Source organism: Macaca fascicularis, chromosome 8 (genome assembly GCF_037993035.2).
Source record: "Macaca fascicularis isolate 582-1 chromosome 8, T2T-MFA8v1.1".
Taxonomy (NCBI): domain Eukaryota; kingdom Metazoa; phylum Chordata; class Mammalia; order Primates; family Cercopithecidae; genus Macaca; species Macaca fascicularis.
In genome coordinates this window covers 153,705,788-153,721,372 of record NC_088382.1, presented here as the reverse complement: position 1 = coordinate 153,721,372, position 15,585 = coordinate 153,705,788, and the positions used below count along the sequence as shown (strand labels likewise).

Below are 15,585 nucleotides of genomic sequence, written 5' to 3'. Positions count from 1 at the left end.
GCTTTCCTACACTGCGCTTCTCCCCTCCCATGTCTTCCTCCCCAGGGACTTCCCATCCTGGCCGGCTCCCTCAGCTTCCTGCACTCTCCACAAGCCCTTCCCAGCACCCCATCTGCCCTTAGTGCACTGTGGGAGGCCCCTGGCCTGCCCCCAAATCCTGCTTGTGCTCCTCAGCTCCTGCAGCAGGTGGCGTCTGCCCTTGCCAGCTCTGAATCCCTCTCAAAGTCTCCAGGACCTGTGGGATGGCCTTGGGTGTCTTGGGAAGGGGCCGCCACTTCGCTGGGCTGCCCCATGCCCATGTTGGGGTGAGGATGCTTTCTCCTGGCTCTTCTCCCTTGAATGTCCTCTTGTCCTCAAGGCCTGGAAGACTGCCCCCCTCCACCCCTCACCCAGCCCCGGCCTAGTATGGAGGCAGGGATCCCACACCCACATCCTTGTCTCCTCCCACCTCTGCCAGCTCCGTGCCCCTCCCACTGCGGCAGGCACAGAGCCACAGCCCTTCCCTCCCCGCTCCACCCCTTCCTGGTTCCTACCCTTCCCCATCCAGGTCCCAGGAGCTCCCACTGCTCTCAGTGCCATGGGAGGGGAGCCTGGGGGCCTTCAGACCAACCCCTCGCAGACCACTGCTGAGCCTTGGCCTCTCAGGCTCTCGCAGAGGGTCCAGGATGGGCATTGACCTCCAGGGCAGGCAGGGCTGAAGGGGCACGGTGCAGGGGCCTGGTGAGCCACCTCAGAGGAGGCAGCACCACCCAGGAGTGCTGGCACAGGCCCAGCGACCAGCGTCTGTGGGAAGCTTTAATGGCTGTGCAGAAGACTGTGGGGTTGAGTGAGCCTGGACCTCCCAGCTCCAGCGTCACCAGATGAACATGGGCTTGCCATCATCATGCGCCAGCTGGTTGAGGCAGGAGAGCAGCAGCAGCGCGTCGGTGAGCATGCTAGGGTGCACGGTCTCCACTAGCACGCGCTGCAGGAAGTCCACAGTGTAGGTGCCGCCCTCGGACGCCGCCAGCTCCGGGCGCTCTCGCAGGATGCCATAGGCGTTCACCAGCTGTTCGGTCAGCGCAGGGTGCACCCGCCCGTTGTAGCCCAGACTCTGCAGCCTGTTCATGATGCTCACGTAACGCTGTGTGAGCATCTGGCACAGCTCCTCGTCCAGCTTGTGGTCACTGGGGTTCAGGGAGGCCTGCGGGGAGAGCGGCCATCAGGGACCCTCCTTTGCCACACCTCCACACACAGGCAGGTAAGGGGAAGACCGAGGGGCACGTGAGGCTGCGAGACGGCCAGGATCCGAGGGGTGTGCGGTGGGGAGGTTCTGCGAGGGACCTCAAGGGTTTAGGACAGGGAAGCCCAGTGGGCAGAGCCGGACAGAGAGGTCTTCAAGGCCTGATCTGGGTGGGGCAGGTGGCTCCCAAAGCTCCCCAGTGGGGCCTCATCCACAGGGTGAAAGAGGATGCCCCAACCCTGTCGACTGCTCCACCCACCACCAGGGATTGCAGTTGGGCTGAGGCCTCCAGGGACTGAGGACAGGGGCTGTGGCTAGGCATCTGGAGGCACACAGGGTCCCCTGACCCAGGGGTCTGGGGTCTTTCCCAGGCCTCCTCCTGGCTCCCTGCTCTGCTCCCTCTCAGCGTCTGAAGGCCCCCCCTTCCTTACCCTGGCCTCCATCCTCAACACCCTCTAGCCTGCACACCCCCTAGGGAACTCCCTTTCTTCCCCCAGCACTGAACTGACAACCCCAGCCAAGTGTTGGCCCCAGCACTGAGGGGCCTGTCTCCTTCACCTGCCTCCTCCTGGGCCTGGAAACCAGCACATCTGGGTCAGTTTCCACTCACTTCCTCATGCCCTGTGTCCTCCCACCAGCCAGGCAGTGACTGGGTCCCACCCTAAGGCCTGTAATCATGAAGGCAGCCCCTCCCACCCCGCCTGCCACTGCCCCCTGGATGTGTGACCTGGGCAGTTGTGGAAAGCCCAGTGCCCAGCTCAATGCTCTGTTGGCACCATCCTGAAATTCTAAGTTTTGAATTATTTTCATTTTGCACTGGGCCCTGCCAATTTTGCAGCCTGTCTCAGGTGCAGCTGCCCCCGCCTCCAGGCTTGGCCCTGCCCACTCTCTGCACAGGCCCACAGAGCCATGGGTCTGAAGTGGAGTTGGGTGGGCTAGCCCCTGCCTGAGCTCCTCGTATAGTTTCCACTGCTCCAACACTTGGGGGAGGGCCACCCTCCAGTGTCCCCCAGTCTGTCCCTGCACCTCTCTTCCAGCTACGTCCTACTGTGTCCCAGATGCCTGTCTTGGTGGTCCCCAACCTGCTGGGAACACTCTTGCCCAGACAAGCTGTTCAGGCACCACCCCTTGGGGAAGGCTCCCAGGCTGGTGGTCGTGTGTGCAGGGTACCAGGCTTGGGGCTGGACTTAGGACTGGGCCCAGTTAATGTGACGCCAACCTCTGCTAAGTGCTCCCAGAGCCTGCGCTCAGCACCCCTGTTGCCTGGGACGTGCCTGGGATGCGCCCGTCTCTCCCCAGTGGGAGGTTCTTGGCCCCTGAGCCTTCTAGGCAAATGAGCAATATGCACAGTTGTGGGAGCAGGAAGACACCATCGAGGTTCAGCACAGGAGTAAGGGCCCGCGGACAGCCATGTTTAACGGCTGCTTCCGCACCACCCTGGGCCTGAGCCTCAGTTTTGCTGCTGGGATGTGAAGGAAATCATGGTGCCACCTGCAGGAGTGTTCTGAGGGTTACAGGCAGCGGCCCCGGTGAGCACTGAACACCAGGTCACGCGGGGGCCCCCACCCCGGGGAATGGCAGTGCCCTCACATCTCACAGTGCAGCGAGTTGTGTCTTGTTGTTGTTTTGAGACGGAGTCTTGCTCTGTCGCCCAGGGTGGAGTGCAGTGGTTCCATCTCGGCTCGCTGCAACCTCCGCCTCCCGGGTTCAAGGGATTCTTCTGCCTCGGCCTCCTAAGTAGCTGGGATTACAGGCGCATGCCACCACACCCGGCTAATGTTTTAGTATTTTTAGTAGAGACGGGTTGCATCACGTTGGCCAGGCTGGTCTCAAACTCCTGACTTCAGGTGATCTGCCCACCTCGGCTTCCTACAGTGCTGGGATGACAGGCGTGAGCCACCACACCTGGCTGAGGTGTGTCAGTTGTGTCTTATAAATATCACCCTGTCTTAAAAATATTCCTTCAAGGCCAGGCATGGTGGCTCACACCTGGCCACAGCTCAAGCCTCAGTTTGGGAGGCTGAGGCAAGAGAATTGCTTGAACTTGGGAGACGGAGGTTGCAGTGAGCCAAGGTTGGGCCTCTGCACTCTAGCTGGGTGACAGAGCAAGACTCTGTCTCAAAAAAAAAAAAAAAAAAAAAAATTTAAGGCTGGGCTCATGCCTGTAATCCCAGCACTTTGGGAGGCAGAGGCAGGCGGATCACTTGAGGCAGGGAGTTTGAGACCAGCCTGGCCAACACGGCAAAACACCATCTCTACCAAAAAAATACACAAAAATTAGCCAGGTATGGTGGCGGGTGCCTGTAATCCCAGCTACTTGAGAGGCTGAGGCAGGAGAATTGCTTGAACCCAGGAGGTAGAGGCTGCAGAGAGCTGAGATTGTACCACTGCACTCCAGCCTGGGTGACAGGATCAAGACTCTATCTCAAAAATAAATAAATAAATACAAATTTAAAAAAAATAAACAAATTAGCCAGGTGTGTTGGTGCACGCCTGTAGTCCCAGTTAGCAGGGAGGCTGAGATGGGAGGGCCACTTGAGTGAACCATGGTTATGCCACTGCACTCCAGCCTGGGCGACAGAGTGAGACCCCATCTTAAAAAAAAGTTGCGGCCGGGCGCGGTGGCTCAAGCCTGTAATCTCAGCACTTTGGAAGGCTGAGACGGGCGGATGACGAGGTCAGGAGATCGAGACCATCCTGGCTAACACGGTGAAACCCCGTCTCTACTAAAAAGTACAAAAAAACTAGCCGGGCGTGATGGCGGGCGCCTGTAGTCCCAGTTACTTGAGAGGCTGAGGCAGGAGAATGGCGTGAACCCGGGAGGTGGAGCTTGCAGTGAGCTGAGATCCGGCCACCGCACTCCAGCCTGGGCGACAGAGCGAGACTCCGTCTCAAAAAAAAAAAAAAAAAAAAAAGTTGCAGTAGGGAAAGGCTGTGAAGAAGTCCTCTCGCACACAGGCCTGTAACAGGATTTATCACAAAAACTTCCTCAAGAGTGCAGGATTCCAAGACACTGCTTGCTCAAGGCCACTCGCTTAACAGTGGCCTTCACCAATGAACAAGGCCACTGCAGTGAGCTTCTGTGACTTCTAAACTTGGTTTCAAGGCAGCTTACATGGACATCTCTGTCTTTAAAAGCTTCCCTTTTGGGGCCGGGCACGGTGGCTCACGCCTGTAATCCCCGCACTTTGGGAGGCTGAGGCGGGCGGATCACCTGAGGTCGGGAGTTTGAGACCAGCTTGGCCAACATGGAGAAAACCTGTCTCTACTAAAACTACAAAAAAGTTAGCCGGGCGTGGTGGTGCGTGCCTGTAATCCCAACTACTTGGGAGGCTGAGGCAGGAGAATTGCTTGAACCTGGGAGGCAGAGGTTGTAGTGATCCAAGATTGCACCATTACGCTGCAGCCTGGGTGACAAGAGCGAAGCACCATCTCAAACAACAACAACAACAACAACAACAAAATATATATATATGTATGTTAGCTGGGTGTGGTAGTGTAAACCTGGGGTCACCAGCTACTTGGGAGGCTTGAACCCTTAGGAGTTCATGCTTGCAGTGAGCTAGGATCACGCCACTGTTCTTCAGCCTGGGCTGTCTTGAAAGAAGAGGCTGGGGCAGCGGAATCGTTTGAACTGAGAGGCAGAGGTTGCAGTGAGCTGGGTACATACACTATTGTGTACTCTTTTTTTTTTTCAGGTGGAGTCTTGGTTTGTTGCCCAGGCTAGAGTGTAATGGCGCAATCTCAGCTCACCCTGGGCAGGTGACAGAGCGAGAGTCCATCTGAAAACAAAAAACACGAACAAACAAAAACCTCCACACACAAAACTAACCAAAGGATGCTTTAACCAGAGGCAAAGCTCAAACCTGGACCCTCGGGGCTCACAGTAGCTCCTGCTCAGGCTACACAGAGGCCTGCAATCCACAGATAATCACAGCTGGAGAGAAAAAGCGGCCGGGAGTGCGGCTGGGCTGTTTTCTCAAGAGAAGCCCGAGTGGTAAGTAGCGATGCAGCTGCCCTCCCTGCCCGGCAGGCGCACACCCCCAATCCAGCTTCCCCGTGCCTTCTACAGCCTGCCACACGCATGGCACAGATGCACACTCGGGCGTGTTGGCAAAGCATCATTTTCCACGTGTGTCCACAGAGGAGGCCATCCTGGTGGCAGAGGGCAAGAGCCGCCCGACCTTGCTGAAACCCCCCACCTCGCCTTCCTCCGAGGAGACCTTGGGCTCCCACTGCCAGACGCCCCAACACCCGCCGGCCGCTGGCACTGAGCAGTCAGCTTCCTCTATCCCAGGGACTCCTCAGGTCATGGCACGTTTGGCCTGGCCAGAATGCAGGGTCCCCACAGCCCCTCATGGGCCAGCCTGCCCCCTGTCCCTGCAGGCCCCTGGCCACACACCTGGATGATCTTCTCCGGGATGTTGGAGACAGTGAAGCCGTAGAGCCGCACGCGCTCTGGGAAGATGCTGGACAGGATCCTTCGGTCCAGCTGGAAGGCGATCTCACCCACCAGCCTCTCCCAGGCCAGCTGCTTCGACTCTGGGGACACAGGGTCTCATCAGCCCAGGTGAGAGGGTGAGAGGGACTGGGGTCAGCAGCCCAGGCAGGCAGCAGGGAGAGGGCCTGGGGGCCCGACCCGCATGGAGCCCGCAGTGTCACTGACCTCGGGCGCTCTCGGGGAACTTGCTCGTCTTGCGGTGGGCCAGCTTCCGTTCCACCTCCATCATGCTCTTCCTCGATGGTTCCGTGGCGCGTGGACCCCGAGAGTCATTGACTGAAGCCGGGGAGGATGATGTACGAGGTGGGGAGTGGGGGTTGTGTGGAGGAGAGTGGGGGGCAGGCAGGTTCCGGGTTGGGGAATTGTGCATTCGGGAAGGGGGATGGGGGGCACCCTGGGCGATGTGGGTGGTGCTTGAGGGGGTGTAGCTGGTGGCAACCTGGGGGGTGAGGGCGGGGGCAGAGGCAAGGACAGTGACTGTGGGGGAGCTGGGGACAGATGCAGGGACCACTTGTTCCTGGGTGGCACTGGGCTGAGTCTGTGTGTCTGAAGTGTTGAAGGAGAAGGCCGTCTCGGGAGCAGGTGTGCCCATGGCTCCGACGGGGGTGGAGGTCTGGAGGGGTATGCCTGCAAACGCCGTGCTGAGAGGCTCTGGGTCCTGGGTCGACCGGGGGGGCTCAGTGGAGAGTGGGACTAGTGATGTGGAGGGGACAGAAATGAAAGGAGGGGTATTAGAGTGAGGTGGGAGGGCTCTGCCCCGCCCACTCTGCCACCCACCACCCAGCACACCTGTTACCTTTGGTGGTGGCAGCAGGTACCATGCAAGCTGGGGAGTGGGGCCCAGAGGGGCCTCTGCGGAGGGGCTCAGCCAGCCGCAGCCTTGGGGCCTCTGGCAGGACCTGGTTGCCCATGGGGTTGGCCAGCAGGTTCTGAGAGACCCCTAGTGGGGTGGCAGTGGAGCTGAGGAGGGGGCTGCTCAGAGAGACGGCCACCGTGCCCGTCACGGGGGCTATCAGGGGGCTGCTCTGGGACACGGCCACAGGGCCTGCCAGGGGGCTGTTGGGAGTCAGGGGGCCAGTGGAGGGCAGGCCCAGGGAACTGGCCAGTGTGCCCGTTGGGGCCCCCGCCACAGGGCTGGTCAGGAAGCCGGTGAGGGGGCTGCTCTGTGACAGGGGTGCTGGGCCGGACAGCAGCGTGCTGAGGGTGCCTGTCAGGGGGCTCATGAGTGAGCCTGGCATGGTGCTGGGCTGCAAGCTGGTTAGCATCTCGGCCAGGGGTGTCAAGGCCATGATCCCCACTTCTTCCAGGACTGGTTCATTTGCCACTGCTGGGGACGGGGGCAGGAAGACACCTGGGAACACAGAGAAAGCACTGAGGCTCTAGGGGAGCCCCTCCAGACCAAGGGGAGGGTGGTCGCAGGCTCTCCCTCTGTGGTAGGGCCTGGCCACGGTGCCCATCTGTCCCCGATGAGCTGACTGGTCTGACCTGGCCTCTCCGAGCCTCACTTCTTAGGCAGGCCAGGGTGGTGGCCTCTCTGCCTCTGTGGGGAGTCTGTGCCTGCTCAAAGGAGCCTGGGAGTGGTTCCCCAAGGCCTCATCTCCAGCCCTGATTTTTGTGTCAGTTCTCCCAGGCTCACTTCTCGGACCGCTTGCCCACTGCCCCCAGCCATGGGGATGTCCCACTGCCCTTTCCTCAACCGTGCCCACCCCTTGCCCAGCAGAGGGTCTCCAAGCAGCTGGACTCTCAGGTCACCAAGTTGGCCCCTCTGTTTTTTGGTGGAGAGAAGAGGGCCCAGGCCTCCTGACCACTATCTTTGTGATGGGGAATAAGCCCCACCAGGTGGGGGCTCCTCAGGGGGTCAGTGCTGCAATGGGCAGAGCCTCACGTGGCCCAGCACCCATGCATGGTCCCTGCCCTGTGGACCTTGCTGTGGCCTGAACAGGGATGCAGGTCAGAGCTGGTCACACACCCCGGTCCTAGACATTGCTTTATGCGCTCTTCCTGCCCCCGGAGCCTGCTCTCCTTGGTCCTGGAGGAGTGCTCCTTTTACTGGCCACTGTTTTGGGGAGAAGCCCCCGATCCCCTGGGGGTGCAGCTGCTGGCAGGAGTGGTGGGAGTGCAGAGAAGGTTTTTGTGAGTATGCAATTTCATTGAAAACTTCCACTTTTGTTGTTATAAAAGCAGTACATGCTTATTATAGAGAAAGAATAGAAATACAGAAAAAAAGATGAAAAACCACAGATAGTTCCATCATCCCACGGTTAGTCTCTATTGAGGAGCCGCGTGTTGCCTTGGAGACCTTCTCCACCATGTGTATATAGATCAGGAGTTGGCAAGCATTCTCTGTGGAGGTCCAGAGGTAAATACTTCCACCTTTGCCAGCTGTATGGTCCCTGTTGCAACCGCTAAAGCCTGCCGTTGCCTTGAGAAGGCAGCCACAGGCAACCCAGAGGTGAATGAGGGAGGATGTATGGCAATAAACCTTTATAGATGAACACTACATTTTGGATTTCATGTGTCACGTAATAGTAGTTTTATTTTAACCATTTAAAAATGTACAGTTCAATCACTTGTGCCCAGGAGTTCCAGACCGGCCTGCTCAACGTGGAGAGACCCTGTCTCTACAAAAAATACAAAAATTAGCCAGGCGTGGTGGCATGAACCTGTAGTCCCAGCTACTTGGGAGGCTGAGGTGGGAGGATCATTTTAGCCCAGGAGGTTGAGGCTGCAGTGAGCCATGATTGCACCATGATCACACCACTGAACTCCAACCTGGGCGGCAGAGTGAGACCCCCATCTCAATATAATCATTTAAAAAAAGTAAAATTCATGTTTTTTTTGTTTGTTTGTTTTTTGTTTTTCTTTTTTTGAGACGGAGTCTGGCTCTGTTGCCCAGGCTGGAGTGCAGTGGCATAGTTTCGGCTCACTGCAACCTCCGCCTCCTGGGTTCAAGCGATTCTCCTGCCCCAGCCTCCCGAGTAGCTACAGGTGCATGCCACCACGCCGAGCTAATTTTTGTGTTTTTAGTAGAGATGGGTTTCACCATGTTGGCCAGGATGATCTCGATCTCTTGACCTCGTGATCTGCCTGCCTCGGCCTCCCAAAGTGCTGGAATTATAGGCATGAGCCACTGCACCCAGCTGTAAAATTCATTCTTTTTTTTTTTTTTTGAGACGGAGTCTCGCTCTGTCGCCCAGGCTGGAGTGCAGTGGCGTGATCTTGGCTCACTGCAAGCTCTGCCTCCTGGGTTTACGCCATTCTCCTGCCTCAGCCTCCCGAGTAACTGGGACTACAGGCATCTGCCACCTCGCCTGGCTAATTTTTTTTCTCTTTGTATTTTTTAGTAGAGACAGGATTTCACTGTGTTAGCCAGGATGGTCTCGATCTCCTGACCTCATGATCCGCCTGTCTCAGCCTCCCAAAGTGCTGGGATTACAGGCTTGTTACCGCGCCCGGCCGTAAAATTCATTCTTAACAGGTTGTGTGCAAAGGTAGTAGTGGCATAGATCACATGCCCTTTTGTACCTTGCCTCTTTTCACGGGACCCACACTGCGGCAGCTCCGGCATCGTGATTCTTTGAGAATGACACTATTGTAGCTGCAGAGGCCTCATCTTACGGACATGCTATTTTTTTACTGAGCCTATCCCAATGGTTGGGCGTTTAAATCGATTCCTGTGTTCCCTGATGACAAAAACCCTATTATGTAAGTCTTTATGATTGATTTTTTTTTCCTGAAAATAGACATTTTAGAGGCTTCCTCGAAAGAGTTCTAATGTTCCCCAGGAAGTCTCTGGGTGCACTACCTCTATCTTTTCTGTCGCTAATCCTCTGTGATGTGTGGTGAGATGTTCTGCCACTTTATTTGCCTTTTGAATTCTAAGTTCTGGGCCGGGTGTGGTGGTTCATGCCTGTAATCCTAGCACTTTGGGAGGCCAAGATGGGCGGATCGCTTGAGCTCAGGAGTTTGAGACCAGCCTGGGCAACATGGTGAAACTCCGTCTCTACAAAAAATCCAAAAATTAGCCGGGTATGGTGGCATATGCCTGTAGTCCCAGCTACTTGGGAGGCTGAGGTGGGAGGATCACCTGATCCCAGGAGGTCAGGGCTGTGGTGAGCCGTGATCGTGCTACTGCACTTCAGTCTGGGTGATGTCATGAGATCCTGTCTCATAGAAACCGAAAAACTTCTAAGTTCCGTTTTCCAAACAAATAAATCAAAATTGTACAATCCAATCAACTGCTCTTTTACTTATGTATTTATTTTTATTTTTAGAGATGGGAATCTAATTCTGTGGCCCAAGCTGGTCTCAAACTCCTCAAGCAATCCTCCTGCCTCAGCTTCCTAAAGCGATGGGATTATAGTTGTCAGTCACCACTCCCAGCCTGGTCTTTTATGATTTCTTGTTTTGACTTTTTAGAAAGTTTTGTTTTAGGACCCAGGAGACAATAAAGCTTATGGGCCAAAGGCAAGCAGTTCATGCAGAGGACAGACTTGAAGGAGAGGGAGCACAGGGTGGGGCAGATGGAGGGATGGGCTGCATGTGTTGAGGTGGAGGATGGAGCTCAGAGTGGGGCTGTCTGTCCTGCTTGGCCTCCATTTCCTTAGGAGAGCCCAGGGTCTGGGCGATGTGGGAAAAGACCACTTTGGGGCAACATGTGCAGGATGGCCGGGGAGAGGCAGTCAGGGGCCACTGTCTCTGCCTGCACGGCCAGGGCAGCCTAAGGAGCACCAGTGGTCCCAATGTTTGAAGCAGCCAGGTCAGGCGAGAAGACAGGACAAATGCTTCCTCTTGTCGCCTGCTCTGGGAAGATGACCGCTGTGGAGGGACCGGCTGGTCAGGGCTGAGAGGGAGCACAGCACTGGACAGGCCATGGCCTCGTCCCCAGAGGGAAATGACCCAGTGTTTTTCGACCAAGTTGGATTCCAGGCAGACCATCACATAGCACACAGAAGGTAACCAAAGGAGCAATCCACAGAAAGTCTAACACCAAAATGTATAAAGCAGAAGCCACGGGGACTCCCAGGAGGTGCTGGAGAGGTCGCTTTGTCAAGGTCCAGGACAGAAGGAACAATGGCGCAGGCACAGATGGTGGCATTACAAAGCCAGTCTACTATCTAATGTGCTGCTGCACACTGAGAGGGTGGTGTGGCTGCTGTGAGCTGGATGGTATTGGTACCCTCTGCCCCTCACCCAAATACAGTAAGTGCTACCCACTTTCTTCGCATGCTGCCCTCATCCTGCCAGGAACAAGGACTCCAGGGAAGGCCAAGTACAAATCAGAGACAGAAGCATGTGGACAGAGTTGATGAGGGGAGGGCAGGCGGGCCTGGGGAGGAGAGCCTGTGAGAGCAGGGGGTAGATGCCAGGCCTCAGAAAGACCCATCCTGTTTGTCTGTTAATGGCAAAACCTGGCACAACTGGCTGGGCGCGGTGGCTCACGCCTGTAATCCCAGCACTTTGGGAGGCCGAGACAGGCGGATCACGAGGTCAGGAGATCGAGACCATCCTGGTTAACACGGTGAAACCCCGTCTCTACTAAAAATACAAAAAATTAGCTGAGAGTGGTAGCGGGTGCCTGTAGTCCCAGCTACTCAGGAGGCTGAGGCAGGAGAATGGCGTGAACCCGGGAGGCGGAGGTTGCAGTGAGCCGAGATTGTGGCATTGCACTCTAGCCTGGTGACAGAGCGAGGCTCCATCTAAAAATAAATAAATAAATAAAAGCTGAGAGTTGCATTCTCCACTCTGAAAAAGAGGTGGGTAAATACTCCCCGTGTGTCTGGTGATATCCTTAAAGGGGTGTATGTGAATATCAAGTTAATTTTTTTCTTTATATTTTCGTGTACTTTCCAAAATCTTCACAATATGAGTGTGTATTTTAAAAAACACACTTTATGAAGAAAAGTGTTTTCTTAAAAAAAAAAAAAAAAAAAAAAAAAAAAAGTACATTTCTGCCTGGTTTTGTCTTGAGACCAGGAGGGGCCACAGCCCTGCTCACACTTAGCAAACAAAGCTAGGCCCTTACGGGCAAGGCTGGTTCAGGGGTGGCCCAGCCTCACATGGAGAGGGATCTGTGCTTCCTTCCCAGGCTGTGCCATGGAGGTCCCTGCATGCCCAGTCCTCTTTGTGGCACCTTTGGCTTCCCTGTCCTCCAGCACTCACTCTACAAAGTGCGCCTCCCCAGGAGACCTCCTGCCTTCCCTGGCCAATGCTGGGCCTTTGTGGTCAACTGGGCAGAGCCCTGTAAATAGGCCAACTGCAGAGGAGGGACGGGGAGAACTCAGATTGATAGAAGTAAAGGTTAGGCCCTGAAAAATAAGGGATTTTCAAATCCAAATGACCTGGCTGCATCCCACCAGCACAAATGCAACCTCAGCTCTTTCAGGTAGAGCAGAGTGCCCATAGGACCACCTCCCCATCAGGATTCCTTGTCCTCTCCTTCCTTTTCAGATGGGATTTGCTTGCCAGTGCTGAATAGTGATGTGGCCACCTCTCCCAGGGCCCTGTGCCTCTGCTGGTGGTGATACCCAACATATTTCAGCATGGACTGAGAAAATCCAATGTTAGCATAAAACCAAAGCCCAGATGAGGCACTGAAGATGCAAAGTCACTGAGGCCAGTGCATGCCACCCACACCAGTCCGCAGGGCCCATCACATCTGCTTTCACTGCCCATGAGTAAGGATGTGTGTGCTGCGTTTGTCTTTCCCTTTGGACTCAAACTAGTCAGACAGGTAGCAACTGAAAATGGAGGATTAGAGAGCTCCACAATTTCAGCCCTCCACCAAAGCTATGGTTAAGCTGGCAAAAATGATCAGAGTAAACTTTTTTGGGGTCTCCAGAATCTAATAAAAATCTTACAATAACTAGGGGAATGCTTAATGAAGAAGCTATTAAATTTTGGGAAGAAAGCATTGACATTTTAACTTTTCTTTCTTTCTTTTTTTTTTTTGTGAGATGGAGTCTCACTCTTGTTGCCCAGGCTGGAGTGCAACAGCACTATCTTGGCTCACTGCAACCTCTGCCTCCTGAGTTCAAGCGATTCTCCAGTCTCAGCCTCCCAAATAGCTGGGATTACAGGTGTGTGCCACCATGCCCAGCTAACTTTCTTGTATTTTTAGCAGAGATGGAGTTTCACCATGTTGGCCAGGCTGATTGCTCTTGTTGATATCAAACAAAATAGACTTTAAATCAAAACTTGTTACAAAAGGCAAAGAAGAACATTACATATTAATAAAAGGTTCAGTACAATAAAATGTAACAATATTAACATTCATGCACTTAATAACGGATCTGCAAAATGTATAAAGGAGAAATTGATAGAATCAAAGTCAGAAATAGACAGTTCTACAATAATATTTGGAGACCCCACTTTCGGTAGTGGATAGAACTAGACAGAAGATCAGTAAGGAAATAGAGAACTCAAACCTTTCTACAAACCAACTAGCCCCAATGGACATATACAAAACATTTCCATACAACAACAGTAGAATATACATTCTTCTCAAGTGCACATGAAACATTCTCCAGGATGGATCACAAAAAAAGGTCTCAATATGTTTTAAAATATTGAAATCATATAAAGTATCTTCTCTGACCTTAAGAATGAGACTAGAAATCAATAACAGATGGAAATCTGTAAAATTCACAACTGTGGAAATTAAACAACACACTTTATTTTTATTTTTATTTTTTTTGAGACGGAGTTTTGCTCTTGTTGCCCAGGCTGGAGTGCAACGGTGTGCTCTCAGCTCACTGCAACCTCCACCTCCCAGGTTCAAGCGATTCTCCTGCCTCAGCCTCCTGAGTAGCTGGGATTACAGGCATGCACCACCACACCCGGCTAACTTTTTTGTATTTTTAGTAGAGATGGGGTTTCTCTGTGTTGGTTGGGCTGGTCTTGAACTCCCGACCTCAGGTGATCTGCCTGCCTAGGCCACCCAAAGTGCTGGGATTATAGGTGTGAGCCACTGCGCCTGGCCAATACACTCTTAAATAACCAATAGCTCAAATCATAAGATAAGTTAGAAAATACTTTGATACAAGTGAAAATGAAAACACAGCATGGCCAGGTGTGGTGGCTCACACCTGTAATCCTAGCACTGGAGGAGGCCGAGGTGGGTGGATCACTTGAGGTTAGGAGTTTGAGGCCAGCCTGGCCAATATGGTGAAAATCTGTCTCTACCAAAAATACAAACATTGGCCGAGCACACCTGTGGTCCCAGAGACTCGGGAGGCTGAGGCGGGAGGATCACTTGAGTCTGGGAGTGTGTGGTTACAGTGAGCAGTGATTGCACCACTGTACTCCAGCCTGGGCGACAGAGCAAGACTCTGACTCAAAAAAAAAAAAAATCAATTGTATTTGTATACACTTGCAATAAACAATCTAATAATTACATCGAAAAAATAACTGACAAGCATCAAAAAGAATAAATTAGGAATAAACTTAACAAAATAAATATAAAACTTACCCCCTGTAAACTATAAACAGTGTTGAAAGACATTAAAGAATATATAAATAAATGGGAAAACAACCCATTTTCATAGATTAGAAGACAATATTGTAAAGAGAGCAATAATTCCTGAATTGATATGCAGATTTAGTGCCATCCCTCTCAGAATCCAAGCTGACCACTTTGTAGAAATTGACAAGTTTATCCTAAAATTTACATGGAGTTATAAGGGACCCAGAATGGCCAAACTGAGATTGAAAAAGTTGGCCAGGCACGGTGGCTCACGCCTGTAATCCCAGCACTTTGGGAGGCTGAGACAGGTGGATCACGAGGTCAGGAGATTGAGACCATCCTGGCTAACAGGGTGAAACCCTGTCTCTACTAAACATACAAAAAATTAGCCAGGAGTGGCGGCAGGTGCCTGCAGTCCCAGCTACTTGGGAGGCTGAGGCAGGAGAATGGCGTGAACCCAGGAGGCGGAGCTTGCAGTGAGCCAAGATGCGCCACTGCACTCCAGCTTAGGCAACAGTGCAAGACTCCATCTCAAAAAAAATAAATAAATAAAAATAAAAATAAAAAGTTGGAGGATTCCTGTATTTCAAAACTCACTACAAAGCTAAGTAATCTTAGTGGCACTGGCGTAAGGACAGACATATAGATCAATGAGATAGCCTGCGAGTCCAGAAATAAACGGAGTCTCCCTCTGTCACCCAGGCTGGAGTGCAGTGGTGCGATCTCTGCTCACTGCAGCCTCTGCCTCCCAGGTTCAAGTGATTCTCCTGCCTCAGCCTCCCGAGTAGCTGGGATTACAGGCACACACCACCACACTTGTCAGATTTTTGTATTTTTATTAGAGATGGGGTTTCAACATGTTGCCCAGGCTGGTCTCAGAACTCCTGACCTCAAGTGATCTGCCCACCGTGGCCTCCCAAAGTGCTGAGATTACAGGCATGAGCTACTGTGCCTGACCCTGTACCAACTGATTTTTGGCAAGTGTGTAAAGACAATTCAATGGGAGAAAATCATTTTAAAAAAATTTTTTTTAGTTCCGGGGTACATGTGCAGGATGTGCAGGTTTGTTACGTAGGTATGTGTGTGCCACTGTGGTTTGCTGCACCTATCAATACATCACCTAAGTATTAAGCCCAGCATACATTAGCGATTTTTCCTGATGCTCTCCCTCCCCCAACCCCTCCGACAGGCCACAGTGTGTGATGCTCCCCTCCCTGTGTCCACGCGTTCTCATTGTTCAGCTCCCATTTATGAGTGAGAACATGCAGTGTTTGGCTTTCCTCTCCCTGGGTTAGTTTGCTGAGGATAATGGCTTCCAGCTCCATCCATGTCCCTGCAAAGGACATGATCTTGTCCCTTTTTATGGCATAGTATTCCAAGGTATGTATGTACCACATT

General features: G+C 53.2%; 1 protein-coding gene across 1 annotated transcript in view; it reads right to left on the bottom strand.

The window, feature by feature from the left end:
- Nucleotides 1–777: 777 nt before the first annotated feature.
- The window catches only part of SPATC1 (spermatogenesis and centriole associated 1), a 38,977-nt gene continuing 24,169 nt past the window's right edge, over nucleotides 778–15,585 (bottom strand). The window contains exons 2-5 of the mRNA XM_045399351.3: nucleotides 6,520–7,074; nucleotides 5,889–6,416; nucleotides 5,625–5,764; nucleotides 778–1,183 (exon numbers count right to left, since the gene is read on the bottom strand). Of these exons, the coding sequence (XP_045255286.1) occupies nucleotides 854–1,183; nucleotides 5,625–5,764; nucleotides 5,889–6,416; nucleotides 6,520–7,074 (1,553 nt within the window). The 3' untranslated portion in view covers nucleotides 778–853. The remainder of the gene's footprint in view (nucleotides 1,184–5,624; nucleotides 5,765–5,888; nucleotides 6,417–6,519; nucleotides 7,075–15,585) is intronic.